Source organism: Urocampus carinirostris, chromosome 2 (genome assembly GCF_059441175.1).
Source record: "Urocampus carinirostris isolate Australia breed hairy pipefish chromosome 2, RoL_Ucar_1.0, whole genome shotgun sequence".
In the NCBI taxonomy this organism is placed as follows: Eukaryota; Metazoa; Chordata; class Actinopteri; order Syngnathiformes; family Syngnathidae; genus Urocampus; species Urocampus carinirostris.
Window position 1 is genome coordinate 59,371,800 of NC_142350.1, and position 13,608 is coordinate 59,385,407.

At 39.5% G+C, this 13,608-nt stretch overlaps 1 protein-coding gene across 7 annotated transcripts in view; it reads right to left on the bottom strand.

Annotated features, from left to right (window-relative positions):
- Positions 1 to 797: 797 nt before the first annotated feature.
- Positions 798 to 13,608, bottom strand: part of phactr4b (phosphatase and actin regulator 4b) — a 41,653-nt gene continuing 28,842 nt past the window's right edge. For 6 of the 7 annotated variants that reach the window (XM_088327358.1, XM_088327355.1, XM_088327357.1 and 3 more), the window contains 9 exons: positions 10,461 to 10,592; positions 8,080 to 8,605; positions 7,092 to 7,372; positions 5,611 to 5,809; positions 5,402 to 5,457; positions 5,019 to 5,080; positions 4,793 to 4,930; positions 4,629 to 4,705; positions 798 to 2,293 (listed from right to left, as the gene is read on the bottom strand). In XM_088327358.1, coding sequence (XP_088183484.1) covers positions 2,278 to 2,293; positions 4,629 to 4,705; positions 4,793 to 4,930; positions 5,019 to 5,080; positions 5,402 to 5,457; positions 5,611 to 5,809; positions 7,092 to 7,372; positions 8,080 to 8,605; positions 10,461 to 10,592 — 1,487 coding nt within the window. In that variant the 3' untranslated portion in view covers positions 798 to 2,277. The remainder of the gene's footprint in view (positions 2,294 to 4,628; positions 4,706 to 4,792; positions 4,931 to 5,018; positions 5,081 to 5,401; positions 5,458 to 5,610; positions 5,810 to 7,091; positions 7,373 to 8,079; positions 8,606 to 10,460; positions 10,593 to 13,608) is intronic. The other variant, XM_088327359.1, reaches the window with a different exon arrangement.

The window sequence follows — 13,608 nt, forward strand, 5'->3', positions numbered from 1 at the left end:
CCTTTGGTCGTGATTTGGATGTTGTGTTTCTTTAAAGAGACAGTTACACGTCACTGGTCTGAGATGCCTTTTTGATAATGAGATTGATTATATTTTGTTAAATCTTAATTTTAAGTACTGTGCTATATTATTTTTAAAAACTTAGGTTGAGTATTAATATGTTCTTGAACTGTTTTTTTTAACCCCTCCCCCTTTTAAGTCTAATTACATGTTTACCCTATCGTCACACGTCTAATCTTGTAAACATCGTTCACTACGATAGCAAATAGCATTGACTATTCTAATTTTATTTTTCAAAAACCTGGTTAATGTAGTAAAAATGTTTAAAGAAGTCATTCAAATCAGTTTTATTCATAGAAAAACATGTGAAAATAATATGGAGACAAACCTTTATTTACTGCATGTTCACTACGTCATTAATTACAATTCTAATCTTTTTTTTAATCTACCCTTAAAGGGACAGTGTGTATTAGCGGCCCCTAGCGATGAAAACTTAATTCGCCCAAAACAAAATTCATTTCAATAATAAGCAAACTTACTATCATTATCATATGGACATGGAATTTTTAAAAATACTTGTAAGTCGGGAAATTTGTATTTTTTAAATAAGAGCGGGGTGCAGACAAACACTAAATGCAAATTTAATCTGACATTCCTAGTTTAGTTACGGTGTTCTATACCAAAAAAAAGACACCAGGTGTCACTAAATCCCCCACACGCGACACAGTTGCCCTTTGCACACAACCTGAAACAGGAAATTGAATTCCCAAGCAATATATTGAATAAATCCACAAACGTTTTAAGCTGTAAGATTTTTAATTAGATCAAGATGTAATTATATACAATTTAAACAAAAACTACCGTCAGTCCGTACATCTTCACATTCAATTAAAAATGAACTTGCTTTACAGAGAGGGTCCATGTTCACTCCCATTCTTGTAGCATTTAATTATAACCTAAGATTCTGTGCTTAAAAATAGCAACCTATAATACTTTATTTAAAATGTCTTTTCAAATGAAAGGAAGACAAGATACACACAAGCGTCAGTGAAACCTACAATCCATCTGTACACAGAATAGAGAACCCTGTATGCTACTGGCCAGACAATACTAAAAAAAAAAACGTTGCGGAATAAAAATCTCCAGCCAAAATGATCCCCTGTTGACCGTTCATACATTTTATGATTTTTTTTTTAATAATCCCCTGATCTATCACAGCAATGTACACTGTATTCTTGGTCGACAACATCAGCATCACCTTATACGAAATAGCTACAGAAACGCATTGCATGTGTGATTTAAGGGCAGTACAAAACTCATAGAAAAGTATGAATGAGAAATTTTCCAGATCCAATGACACTGAGATCCTTGTTGGCTCATGCAGTAGATTTCAGAAGTCGTTGATTTGAATACCAGTGTCCTATGTTTTATCTAGGCATTGGGTACATTGGCACACAAATTCCACTACAGCAACGGGACCTGCACCTTCTCTTCTATTTCTTAAGAGTCACACTTAGTAAATGGCCATCTCACAACACAACTTTAAATACAGACAAGCCAAATATATATCTGAAACAAAAGGTCACTACTCGTGTTCAAAATTATGATATAAAATATCTTGTGCATTACGCATTTAGCAATTGGATCTTTCAGAGTTTCATTCTAAGATATGGGTATATCAATCTGTACAGACAATATAAAAACACACAATATCCCAGAGATGTTCAATCATAAAACATTATCCCAGTCTTTATACTCCTGTACATGCACACATTTAGCATGTGTTTCCATTATTATCGTGTCGAGCACTAAAAACTACCTTTTTTTCTTAACTATTATTACTTTAGGTTCTCACATTAAAAAGATGAATGACTTAGCGTTTCCATAGACAGGAAAGAAAAAGGCAACACAGAATGAGGCCGCATTAAAGGTATGAACTAGATCCATGTCCCGAAGGACACCACATTTTAGAGGACGGGGTACAGGCCCTGCAACTGTTAATCTGTTGTTAATGTCCCCATTTGGTTGGCACGTGGTTCCCCCCTGTGGTCTGGGACAAATACTGCATCTTCTCCCACCACCTGTTTGCTGAAAACAATTTCATGAGGGTGATGGAGGGGGAGCGTGCATTCTCATCTCTAGTCGGTTCCAGGCTGTCCCTGATAAAATTGTACAGTACATTCAGTAAATGAGAAAGGGCCGATCTGTCTGCATAGTCAGCAGCAGCTTGCCACAGAACTTGTAAGTGCTTCTTTCACCAACTGAAGTCGGTGGAGGTCAAGGCCGGTGATACCTAAAAAGAATGACATCATGAGAGCAAACAGACACAGAGTGCTAACTTTTGGTGCTAGTACGTTTTATTTGATTGCACCGCACTTCATTTGGTTGCAACTAGGGGTGCAAAAATTAATGCAGTGGAACCTCGGTTTTCGAACGCCTCTCAGTTCGAACAAATCGGAGTCCGACCAAAAATTTCGAGAAATTCTTGCTTCGCTGTTTGGTCAAAAAATCGGAGTTCGAACGCCGGTAATGCGTGAGTGCGTACACTAAGGGTGCGATGCTGAGCGGCGTACGGGTGTAGATCGCTCTTTTCGTGACCAATTGTTATCGCGTGCGGACGTGCTTCGTTTTGCTTTCGCTTTTAATATAGGTGTACGAAGTGTTTTAGCCCCTAATTATGCTTCCGAAGAAAGTCAGTGCAAGCAGCAAAGTTGCTACAGGCGAAAAAAGAAAAGTAGTGCGTACAACTATTGCTGATCTTGCCTGCGCCTTCTGCTGACCACCACAAAGGTAAGAAATCCTATTCATAATTCTTTTCTTTATCCTTTTTTTTTATTTTTACACGTTCATGTTAGCGTAATCTTTCGTACGGAAGATTACGATAACGCGGACGTACGATTAGCCTGGGTTAGCTTTAAGTTTACGTTAAACATTCAAGGTAAACATTCAGGGTGTTGGAACGGATTAAAACGATTTACATTATTTTTAATGGGAAAAATGATTTCGGTGATCGAACAAATCGGTTTTAGAACAGGGTTCTGGAACGGATTATGGTGCTAGAAATAATCGAAAATTAATTCAATTGTGTCTATACGTTTTTGAAACAGGTGAGCAATCTCTACGTGACTATAATCTCTGATGAGAGCTGCTCATGCGCAACAGTGTCTCTGTTTAAGCAGTGCCAGCTTCTAGTATGCGAGTCAAATTTCTAAAGTTTAGCAACATTTTAGCCTGGATACGGTGAATAAAAAGAATACTTGCACTGTCATGCAAGAAGGTCATGCGTATTATCGCAGTAGCTCATTGACGCACAAACATTTGAAGAATATTTCCAACAGTGGAACAAAACAAAGTGTGACTCGCAATGGTAAGATGTACGTCACGTTCAAACCAATACGGATTTGATGACATGCACTTTACATGTTATACGCATATATTTTTGCTATCAAAGAGAGCTTGAGCCTTATGTCAAACTGTGCCTGACAAAGGTATTTAAAATTTATGGCATGCAGTCCAAAGAACAAACATCTGTTGTTAAAACGTTAAAAACGTCAAACGTCGGTTGTTAAGACCATTTGATTTTTAACTATTGAGAAGCGTCACCAAATTTGTTCCAGATTTTGAAGTTGCCGACTGAATGTATTCAACAAAATGCACAAAACATTGGTTTTATTTACCCTTCTACTGCAGATAATGAGCCTGTTTTTGATTTACTGGAATAAAAAAAGTTCACTTGCCTTTAATTTATTAGTTATTTGTCCGTCCCCAAAACATGAAAAGAGGTCTATTGATGGATTTGTGTCAGTACTGCCAGAGCACTGCGTGGAATTGTTGTTGGTTTTTTCTTAAATTTTATCTAATTCTTTTTGCTAAGTATTTTCAAATTTGTATTTTTTATTGTACCCATTTTCTTGAGTTTATTTTATTTTTAAACATTATTATGTCAACTTCATGCTAAATTTAAGGACAATTAATGAACGATACCTTTTTTGACCTTTTGTTTTAATTGTCTGTGACAAGGGCAGCGGCACAGTTCTGAGGTCGTGAGATCGAACCTCCTGTGTGGAGTTTGCATGTTCTCCCCGTGCTTGCGTGGGTTTCCTCCGGGCACTCCGGTTTCTTCCCTCATTCCAAAAACATGCATGTCAGGTTAATTGGCCGGTCCAAATTGTCCCTAGATGTGAATGAGCGAGCGAATTGTCTGTCTGTGTGCCCTGCGATTGGCTGGCAACCAGTTCAGGGTGTCCCCTGCCCACTGCCCGAATTTAGCTGGGATGGGCTCCAGGACCCCCGCGACCCTACTGAGGATAAGCGGTGCAGATAATGGATGGATGGATGTCTGTGACGAGGTGACTGTTAAAATAGTCATCTGTGGCAGCACTAGTCGCATCTGCAATACGGTAAACCAGGAGGGGGCAGCCATCTACCAGACTTTCAAGTATCACGCCCAATAGAAATTCAGTGGCAACTTAATGCACTTTTGTTGTGCAATGTGTCTTTCGATATATATTTTTAGAACTGAAAATGTTGACTCACTTGCAGCTAAATTTGTTGTTGGTTCAAGCGCAAATAGTGATTTTCCTGTACTTTTTACGTTTTTCATTTACAGCAAGTTAAAAAAAACATACCTTGTGTAGATTCTACTCTCTTCGTGAACTTCCATTTCAGTACTCTTATAATCATTTAGCTCTTTCCGGATGGCTGCCTAGAAACATTAAAACAGACATCACGCAAGTTATAGTTGCATAGTACAACAATCTAAAATAGTTGATCTGATCCAACAACTCCATACTTTATCAGCAGGTGTCAGCTTGGTCCATGGTTTTTCTGCCCTGCGGTCATAATCTTGGGCATCTGTGACTTCCACATACTCGTGGAATCTCAAGATTTTTCTGGCCTGGAGTTCTGCAACTGTGGGTCTTTGACTGAGCTACAAGGCACAGGATTTGGGAGAGTTTACTTCAACATACAGCCAAAGTTTTGGCACTGATTATGTCTGTAAAATGAAGAGCACTCACCTTTCTGGTCAGTCTTCGCTTAATCTCTCTCACCTCCGCTTGTCTGTCAGCTTGATTTTTAGCTTCAGCAAAACGGGGAATGGAACAAAAGAGCTTTATTTAGACACTGAATTCAACAAGCTTGATGTGGAGACAAAAGACATGACAAGCGTCTCACAAAATTAGGTCGGCTTCAGTTATTGAGGTTTCACACATCCTATCTTATTGATACTCTCCATGAAATAGTCTGGTTGTTAGTAGTGTTCAAAGGTTTGCCATTGTCTTCAATCCACACAGTTTAGACATCAGATATCATCCAATAAACTTAAAGGTTTTACTTAGAAGCACTATTGAAATGGTAACTAGCATCTATGTTGAACAGGCAAATAGGAATTAATACTTACGTTGAAGGATGTTTCTTTGCTCAAGTTCCTCAGCGGTGGGTCTCTGGCTAAGACGCCTGACAGCAAGAAAAGCAGACGCTTATTTTTAAGCAAATTCAATGCTTTGTAAGACAGAAATAGTACAAAAGGTTTTTGGAATGCCAAAATGCACTTGTCATCTAGAAAGGCTTAAAAGCAGTCAAGTCTCGGTGGTAGCTTTTGTTTTCTACCTTGTTAGCGCAGTACCGATCTGTGTGCGAATGGCTTCCCACTGTTCCCTGCTCTGCCAGGTGAGGCCAGCTTGTCCTGGCGGCAGATCATCTCTGGTGCTCATCTCCTGTGCAAACCTGTCCCGGTCAGGTGCAGAGGGACGGCTGCTCAGCTTTAGAGCCAAAGTGTCTTTCCTCTTCACTTTGCTGGCCAGGGCACCTGGATAAAATAGGCGAGTATGAAGTTGATTACATAAGACAGTTGCCGGCCGCTGTGTAAAATTTGTTTTGCTGTTGCAAAGAGCTGGAAAAAGGCACTTTTAATTGTTTTCAAGTTTTCACACAAGTCCTAAAACCTTCGATATGAAGTTAAATGTACAATCATCTACAAAAGTGATTGCTATAAAGTGTAAACTGTGTGCCAGAAGGAAAAAAACAACAAATTAAACACACTAATGAGTTATAATCTAATTTCACTTGATTTGTCCTAAAAGCATATTAATCGACAACAAATAATCACGCAAACATTTTCGTACACATGACAGAAACGAAAATGACACTTTTTCTTATGTTAGTGGAATAGGAAAAATCTAAGAGACACCACAAAGTGATATTGACTCAGATATTGTGCATTTGAGGTCAAATCGGGCCTAAAGAATATCCAGCCCAACCGATGACCGCAGGTATTAACGCCCGATACAGCCCGAGTCCAACCAATTAACTTGATTTGCAGGATTGAGCCCAAGGCAAACCCGAAATTTCACATTTTATTTGTGAGGATTTGGGAGGAAGAGAGGTGATTTATGATAACAAATTAAAACTCGTCTTTTGTAACTAAATCTAAGTCAAGCAAGACTGTACACAAGTTGACATCTTTTATATTTTTTTCTGCAGACGATACATTAACCAACAATTTTCTTTTATGGTTTACTATCCACACATCGTTTTAGTATAGATTTTTATAAACATGTATTTATTCTTAAAAAAGTAAACAAGAGAGAAACCTGACCCGAACGCAATAATTGACATTTTAAGACTCGCTCGGGCCTAAAATGTCAATCTTTATGATCGTACCTCTGTTGTGCATCCACTTGTTGTCAATCATGATGAAGAAATAGCTTTGTGTTTAAATAAATGTGTCAAGATGTATAGCTGTTTTAATTTTTGTTTTGCGGTTTTCTGTGAGGTATTTGTAATATGTAATAAGGGTGTTGGCCTGTCAAAAATAAATGAAAAAGCTTCTTTTGTCTTCTATTATCTTGAGATGTTATGTTACCATGTCAGCACTTTTAATTTCAATGTGTATATTGTGTTATCGATGGGTATTGGGTTTTTATCTATATTTATTCTGGATTTTTGATGACTGGATGCTCCAAACGAAGTTTCCTTGTTCTTTGACAATGGAAATAAATTTTCCGGAACTTCTGAACTACATCTGCATGCTGGTAACAAACATAAATACAAACAAAATATTATTTTAGTTATTATGAAACAATGCTTACTCAGTGGCTCGTCCTCTTCATCTGATTCTTCCTCTTTAAAAGGCACAGGACCATCTGAGTCACTATCTTCTCGGTGAAGGCCACGCTCTTCTTCCTCATCATAGTCAGACTCCTCCTCGTCCTCCTCCCCATTTTCTCCGCCTGGGAGGCAAACTCCAGCATCAACAACCAAGCCACGGCGACTTCGCGGCTCGAGCTTGGGTTGGGGGATCTCCCCGTCGTATTCCTCCTCTTCCTCGTCATCGTCGTCCTCTTCCTCTTCGGAGTAGTCATCTTCAGATCTAAAGTGGAAAAGTTTCAAAACAACAGTTTTTTTTATCATTTGTTGCCATCAATGACTTCATATTTCATTACTGTTTTTTTTTATTTAAAATGTTTTACTTTAACTCAGGGGGTTGAGAACCTTTTTGATTCAAAAAGCCTATTTAGATTTTTTTTGAGAGCTCCACAATAAACTTTAAGACAAAATTCAACAAAACCACCAAACATTCTCTCCAGACAAAAAAAAATATATATTCTTCACTAGATTTAAATTTACTGTGTGAAATCTATGAAAATAAAAATAATCCCAGAGCATGATTCCCATATCAACAAATCCTGTATACCTGTTTGCCTCTCTCCTGCAGTTAAGAAAGTTGAGACTCATTTTACTGTAATTTCTGTTAAAAATAACTGTTTATATATATATATATATATATATATATATATATATATATATATATATATATTTTATTGATCCCAGGGCAGCACGGCGCTTGTGCGGCACAGTTCATGTCATGGGAACCTGTCGTGAGTTCAAATCCAGCTCCAGACTTCCTGTGCAGAGTTTGTATGTTCTCCCCGTAATCACCAACCTCACTTTGCTTGGGTTGATAAAGAGCCAAATCTGACTGGCAAGCCCTACATTCCTGACCACAGTTTTAACCAGTTGTCGTACAATAAAGACCATTGCACTTAAGAAGGGCTTCTGTAACAAGATACTACTCACAGTTTGAGTGGCTGGATGCTGACAGGAAGGGGGCGACCTCGATCCGCCTGGTAGTCTGGAGGCGTTTCAAAGAGCAATGTGTGAGCACGCTGTGACCCGTCAGGGTTGGGTTGAATGGGGCCAGGACTGGTCAGAGCTCGCTGGATCATGATGTGAAGTGGGATGGGAGTTGGGCGCTGGGGGGACTCACAGACTGGACTCGGGGGGTCAAACAAGATCGGTACAGGCTGGGGCAGTGGGTGCGGATAAGAGTGCTGATGATGGAGGTGGTGGGGGTGCGTTTGTTGTCGCGGCGGAGATGGAGGGATGTGCGACGGAAGCGGCGGGGACGGGGGAGGAGGAGGCAGCTGAAAGCTCACGGAGCTGTGGTCGTCCAGAGAAAGTGGCGAGGGCGTGATGGAATGGCTCGGCGCGGAGGAGTCTTCACTGTTGCGTTTAGTGACGGGCGTGGTCCTCTTTGGAGGCATGGGCGGGGATGGCTTTGCCGGGACAAGACTGGAACCTCCGGAAGCTTGGCTGATGTCTCCTGAGGACCAGAGCACATTTAAAAGTGACTTCAACAGTTAACTCCTATACTAAATACAGTGGTACCTCTTTAAACAAGCTTAGTTTGATCCAAGATCGTGCTTGTAGCTCAAATTTTCCCAATATGAAATCATTATAAAGAAATTGGTCAACTTTGGTCCTTCCAAATGCAACCGTGAACCCTAAAATAGATATAAAACAAACCTTTTTGATCACAAAAAACACATTTAAACAAAAAAATTACTGCAATAAGGTAAATGAGTGGTGAGTTTATTGGGAGCGCCGTCACGAATGTGTGACTGTGGTGTGAACGAAGGGGAGACTGTTGCTAAGAGGCATTGCAAACCTGTCAACTTATACGTTTTTCCCGTTCTAATTGTGTACGCCACAAGCAAATTTTATATGAATATTTTCTTTTTAAAAGGACCATTTTCTTCTTGCCTATCTCGGCTCTAATCCGGATCAACTCAGTCACTGGTTGCAGATGACATCTCACACATGTCATCGTAAATTGCTAATATTATCGCAGTATTCTACATAGTCTGTCTTGCTGTAACTAAAAAGGAGGTGCGTTGTGTATTTAAAGTTTATTATCATCTAATAAGGAGGATTTGCAATCATTAATACCTGGAGCAATTGGCGGAGATCGACAGGTATGAGATTGAGAGAATGTGATAAGTAAGCACTTACTGTACACGTAAAGTTACTGAAACTTCAAATGAACGTAGACACAAAAACATTTACAGCAAAATTTGTAATTTTTTATGCCTTGAGTAGTTTGCACATGCAAACTATACGAGCTGATGCTTGCAGCAAGCAATCAGGATCTGTGAGCGATCTCGAGCGGTCTTTAGTAGTAGCCTCTGGGACTGCTCGTGAACTGGATTTTCCTCCGTACAGCGAAGCAGACTTTTTTTCTTTTTTTTTTTTTTAAAGCTTGTGCATCGAAATTCTTGTATGTAAATGTACTTGTAGAAAAGAGGTACCACAGTATGATAACACCTTTTACGCCAGGAAGTGGGCAACCTGACCTTTATTTTACACTTCTGCTAATGTGGAATGAAAGCGCATGCTCCTTCAGCTGTAAATGTGGGTGACATCCAGTTTGTCGGGATACAAATTAGCAACTGGAATTACATGTCTGACTGAGCATGAATGCATACAGAGAATGACATCACATAACTCTGTCAACATGGATGCACACATTGAGCAAACACGCTAGTGTGCAACATGAGACAGGAGAGACAAAAACAGCCTGCATGCTCAACATTGGCCAATCTTAGTGTATTGCTAGTGAGAGAAACCTTGTGAAAAATCTGCTCAGAAGTGACATGCACAGTTCCGAAAGGTCTTGAATGTTATTCTTAAGAGCCACGGTGAGTATGGGTAGACCAAAAGCATGCGAGAGCTGGATATGATCTCGAGTCAACCATTTTCTACAGTCTTTATTGTCCATTCATATCCATCAGTTGCGAGTTGAGCGGATTACATCCTTAAAATTCCATTGATGCATTGCAGGCAAGCTGCAGTCGTGCTTAAGACTCACTCTCATTCACATGCCAAAGGAGAGTACCAAACTAAATACGCCAAACTGCTACAGCATTTGCCTCTTATATACATGAAGCAAACAGCGCACGGATTGTCTGCTTATTATGGGCATGCAGCTTGTGTAGCCTAAATGACATTAAAGGTGACGCAAAACAAGGTTCATAGGGAAATAAGACATTAGGGAAGAGAATATGTGGACAACTTGAAAAAGATGTCATTTGATATATGATGAAGAGTGCAGAATCTGAAGGGGGAGGGAGATCAAACACGGGCACCCTACTTAAATATACCCGGCCGCATCCTTTTACCTGAGCGCAGGCCTCCGGCCCGCCGGCAAAGGTAGACCGGCAGGGAAAGATAGACATCATACTCGCACTCTCGCTTCCAGCAGGACCAGTACAGTGGAAGCTGTGCATGCTCTCCACCCTGTAGGGCGGAGACTAACAAGGAGGAGATGGGGGGCCTTCAGCTCGACCGTTTCAAAGACGCGAAGGTTGATGTACAAAATGCCAAACACTGTTTAAACACTGACATCGAAGCTAATTTTAAAAAACGGAAAATTTACAATAATACTCAAAAGAGCTAGAAAATATATTCTAAATATGTGGCTTGTTTATTTTAGTTTCTCGTTGCCCTCATATAGGTTTTAGATCAGGGGATGGTGTAATAATAGTCTCTTTTTTGCAATAATCAGTGGCCTGTGCAGCCCTTTGAGACTCCTTGTGATTAATGGCTATATACAAATAAACATGATTTGACTTGACTAATATTAGCAGCCTCACTCCAATGTGAGTTTGATAGCAATCTTACAAGAAAAGTTGTAGAAAAACAACCTCCACTTCACTGCAGCCTTGAACTGAAATTCCAACTAACAAGATTGGTTATCTCGAGAGTCAAGCAACAATAGTCCCGGTGAAGTTAGGCATTGGCTGATGTGAAATTGTGCAAAAGTTTTTATTCATTCAGAGAATCTAGTGTTTCCCAGCTCGTCATAGACAAGAAGTGAGAAAGAATAGATTTCTATTTGCGATTCCCAGTAACATTTTTGACCATCGTCAATTTTTACAGTACAGACATTATTTTAGATTCTATCCAATGCTAGTTTACCATTGTTTTATCCATCCATCCATCTATCATCTCCATCGCTTATCCTCAATAAGGTTGCGGGGGTGCTGGAGCCCATCCCTGCTATCTTTGGGCATTAGGCAGGGGACACCCTGAACCGGTTGCTTGGAGACAGACAACTCACTCGCTCATTCACACCTAGGGTCAATTCGGATCGGCCAATTAACCTGAAATGCATGTTTTTGGAATGTGGGAGGAAACCGGAGTGCCCAGAGGAAACCCGCACAAGCACGAGGAGAACATGAAAACTCCACACAGGAAGGCTAGTAGCTGGATTTGAACCCATGACTTCAGAACTGTGCTGCAGACGTGCTAACCACTCATCTTCCGTGCCGCCTACCATGTTTCTTTTTTTTATTCAATAATTTATTGGCATTTAATGGAATCAACTAAGTGGGAAAAAAGGACTAGAAATGTTATGCATCAACAAGCCAAGTACATTCTGAAATATTTTGAAAGAAAAAAGGCCCCTTAAATATTTTTTTCATTAATAGGCTACAAACTAAAAAGCTATGTTATTTGGGGCGGCAGTAGCTCAGGAGGTAGAACGCTCGTCTTGGGATCAAGGGATCCCAGTTCGGATCCCGGCTCGTCCGTGTTACATGTTGAAGTGTCCTTGGGTAAGACACTGAACCCCTAATACCCCCAATAAGCAGGTTAGCATCTTACATGGCTGCAATACAAGGCCGCTATTGGGAAATGTGGAGCACATTGTAAAGCGCTTTGGGAAGTCATTGACTTGAAAAGCGCTATATAAATGCAGATCATTTCATTTCATTTCATTTGTCTAAATAATATTAGAAAAAATGTATTTATAATTTTTTTTTTGTGTCAGACTTGTCCCTCACCCCTGACATAATCTATTAAAGGAAGCAGGAATCAGGGTTAGCGTCAATAAATTAGCCTTCAACCACAATTCGGCAAGATTTCACCACATATGCATGAATATGACTTGTCTTGCGCACACAAGGTGACCATAGCAAGTTGCCGTCCCACGCAGAAGAGATGCAATTTCCAGAGATGCTTCAAGTTGTGTTTACAATGCAATCATTCAAAATGGCAACATTGAATACATTAATAAAGGTTTTATGCAAACACATCACTTAAAATCCAGGAAAGACTGACGTACTTGAGAAGCTTAAAGAAGACAGTATAATAATGCGAAAGATGCTATGTAAAAGTATTGTCGCAATTGCAACACCGGCACTCTTACTGTTGTCGGTTACCACAGCAACGGACAGACACTCTACTTAAAGAGCAAGACTTTTGTCAATGACGAAGGAATTCCAGCCTTCAGACATTAATGTAAAGGACATGTTTGGAGCGTGACCTGTCTAGTTTTTATAGCTTTTGCTAAATCTGTCAGGCTCTGATAGTACCAATTGAGAACTGTAGGGTATTAGTCTTCCGTCCCATTTTTGCTTGCCATTCTGGTTTGCTGACAAGCTGACATATATTGGCAGATATAATTTAGGCAAATATTGACAAACTTATTCTCCAAAGTGTGTCTGGAACATGCATTGTATTTAGAACGCATGCGTTGTGTAAAAGAGTAGTGTGTTATTGGCTCCAGTGGCCCACACACAAGCAGCTTTTGGCGATTGAGCGCCAAAATTCTCAAACATGTTTGATACTTGATGCCTCTGGCTGACGCCACGCTCTTTAGCTCCAAAAAGTGCACCTGAAACAAGCTGCCAAAAGCCAAATGCACTGATGTGTGTGCGCGGCTTAATTTGAGTGTTTTGAAAACACAATAATAAAGCATTTTTGCACATTATAAAATTTTGCGATTAAAATGACAAAAAAATTTAGTTTTTATTTACTTAGTGACAATAAATCTAAAAATAATTCTAACAATAAAAATATTTTGACAATAATAATGATAATAATAAATGGAATAATAATAATTGCTAGAAGAGTTATATGCATATTTTAAGGCAAAGGATTTTTTCCCCACTTAAAAACATTTTTAAATAACTGAACCATTCAGTGTGATTATTGAAATATGACATATCTTTTATTAGTACTTTTGAAACAGAACATAAGTTGCAGAAGATGCCGTGGTTTATTTTTGTATAATATACTTTTTTTATCCCCCCAAAAACTCAAAGAATGGATGCTCGTGATACAGGTTTTACTGTAGTATTTTACTGTATTTGGCAATGATCAATCAGTTGAAAAATATTGCTGATCACGATTGCAAAACATTGGATGCAACGGGAATAAAACCTGGGTCGTGGGGTGAGGAGTGCGGAATCCCAACCACTAGATCACCAGTGATATAGATGACAATTTATCTCATAATCACACCATTTGTATTCACAGTACTAG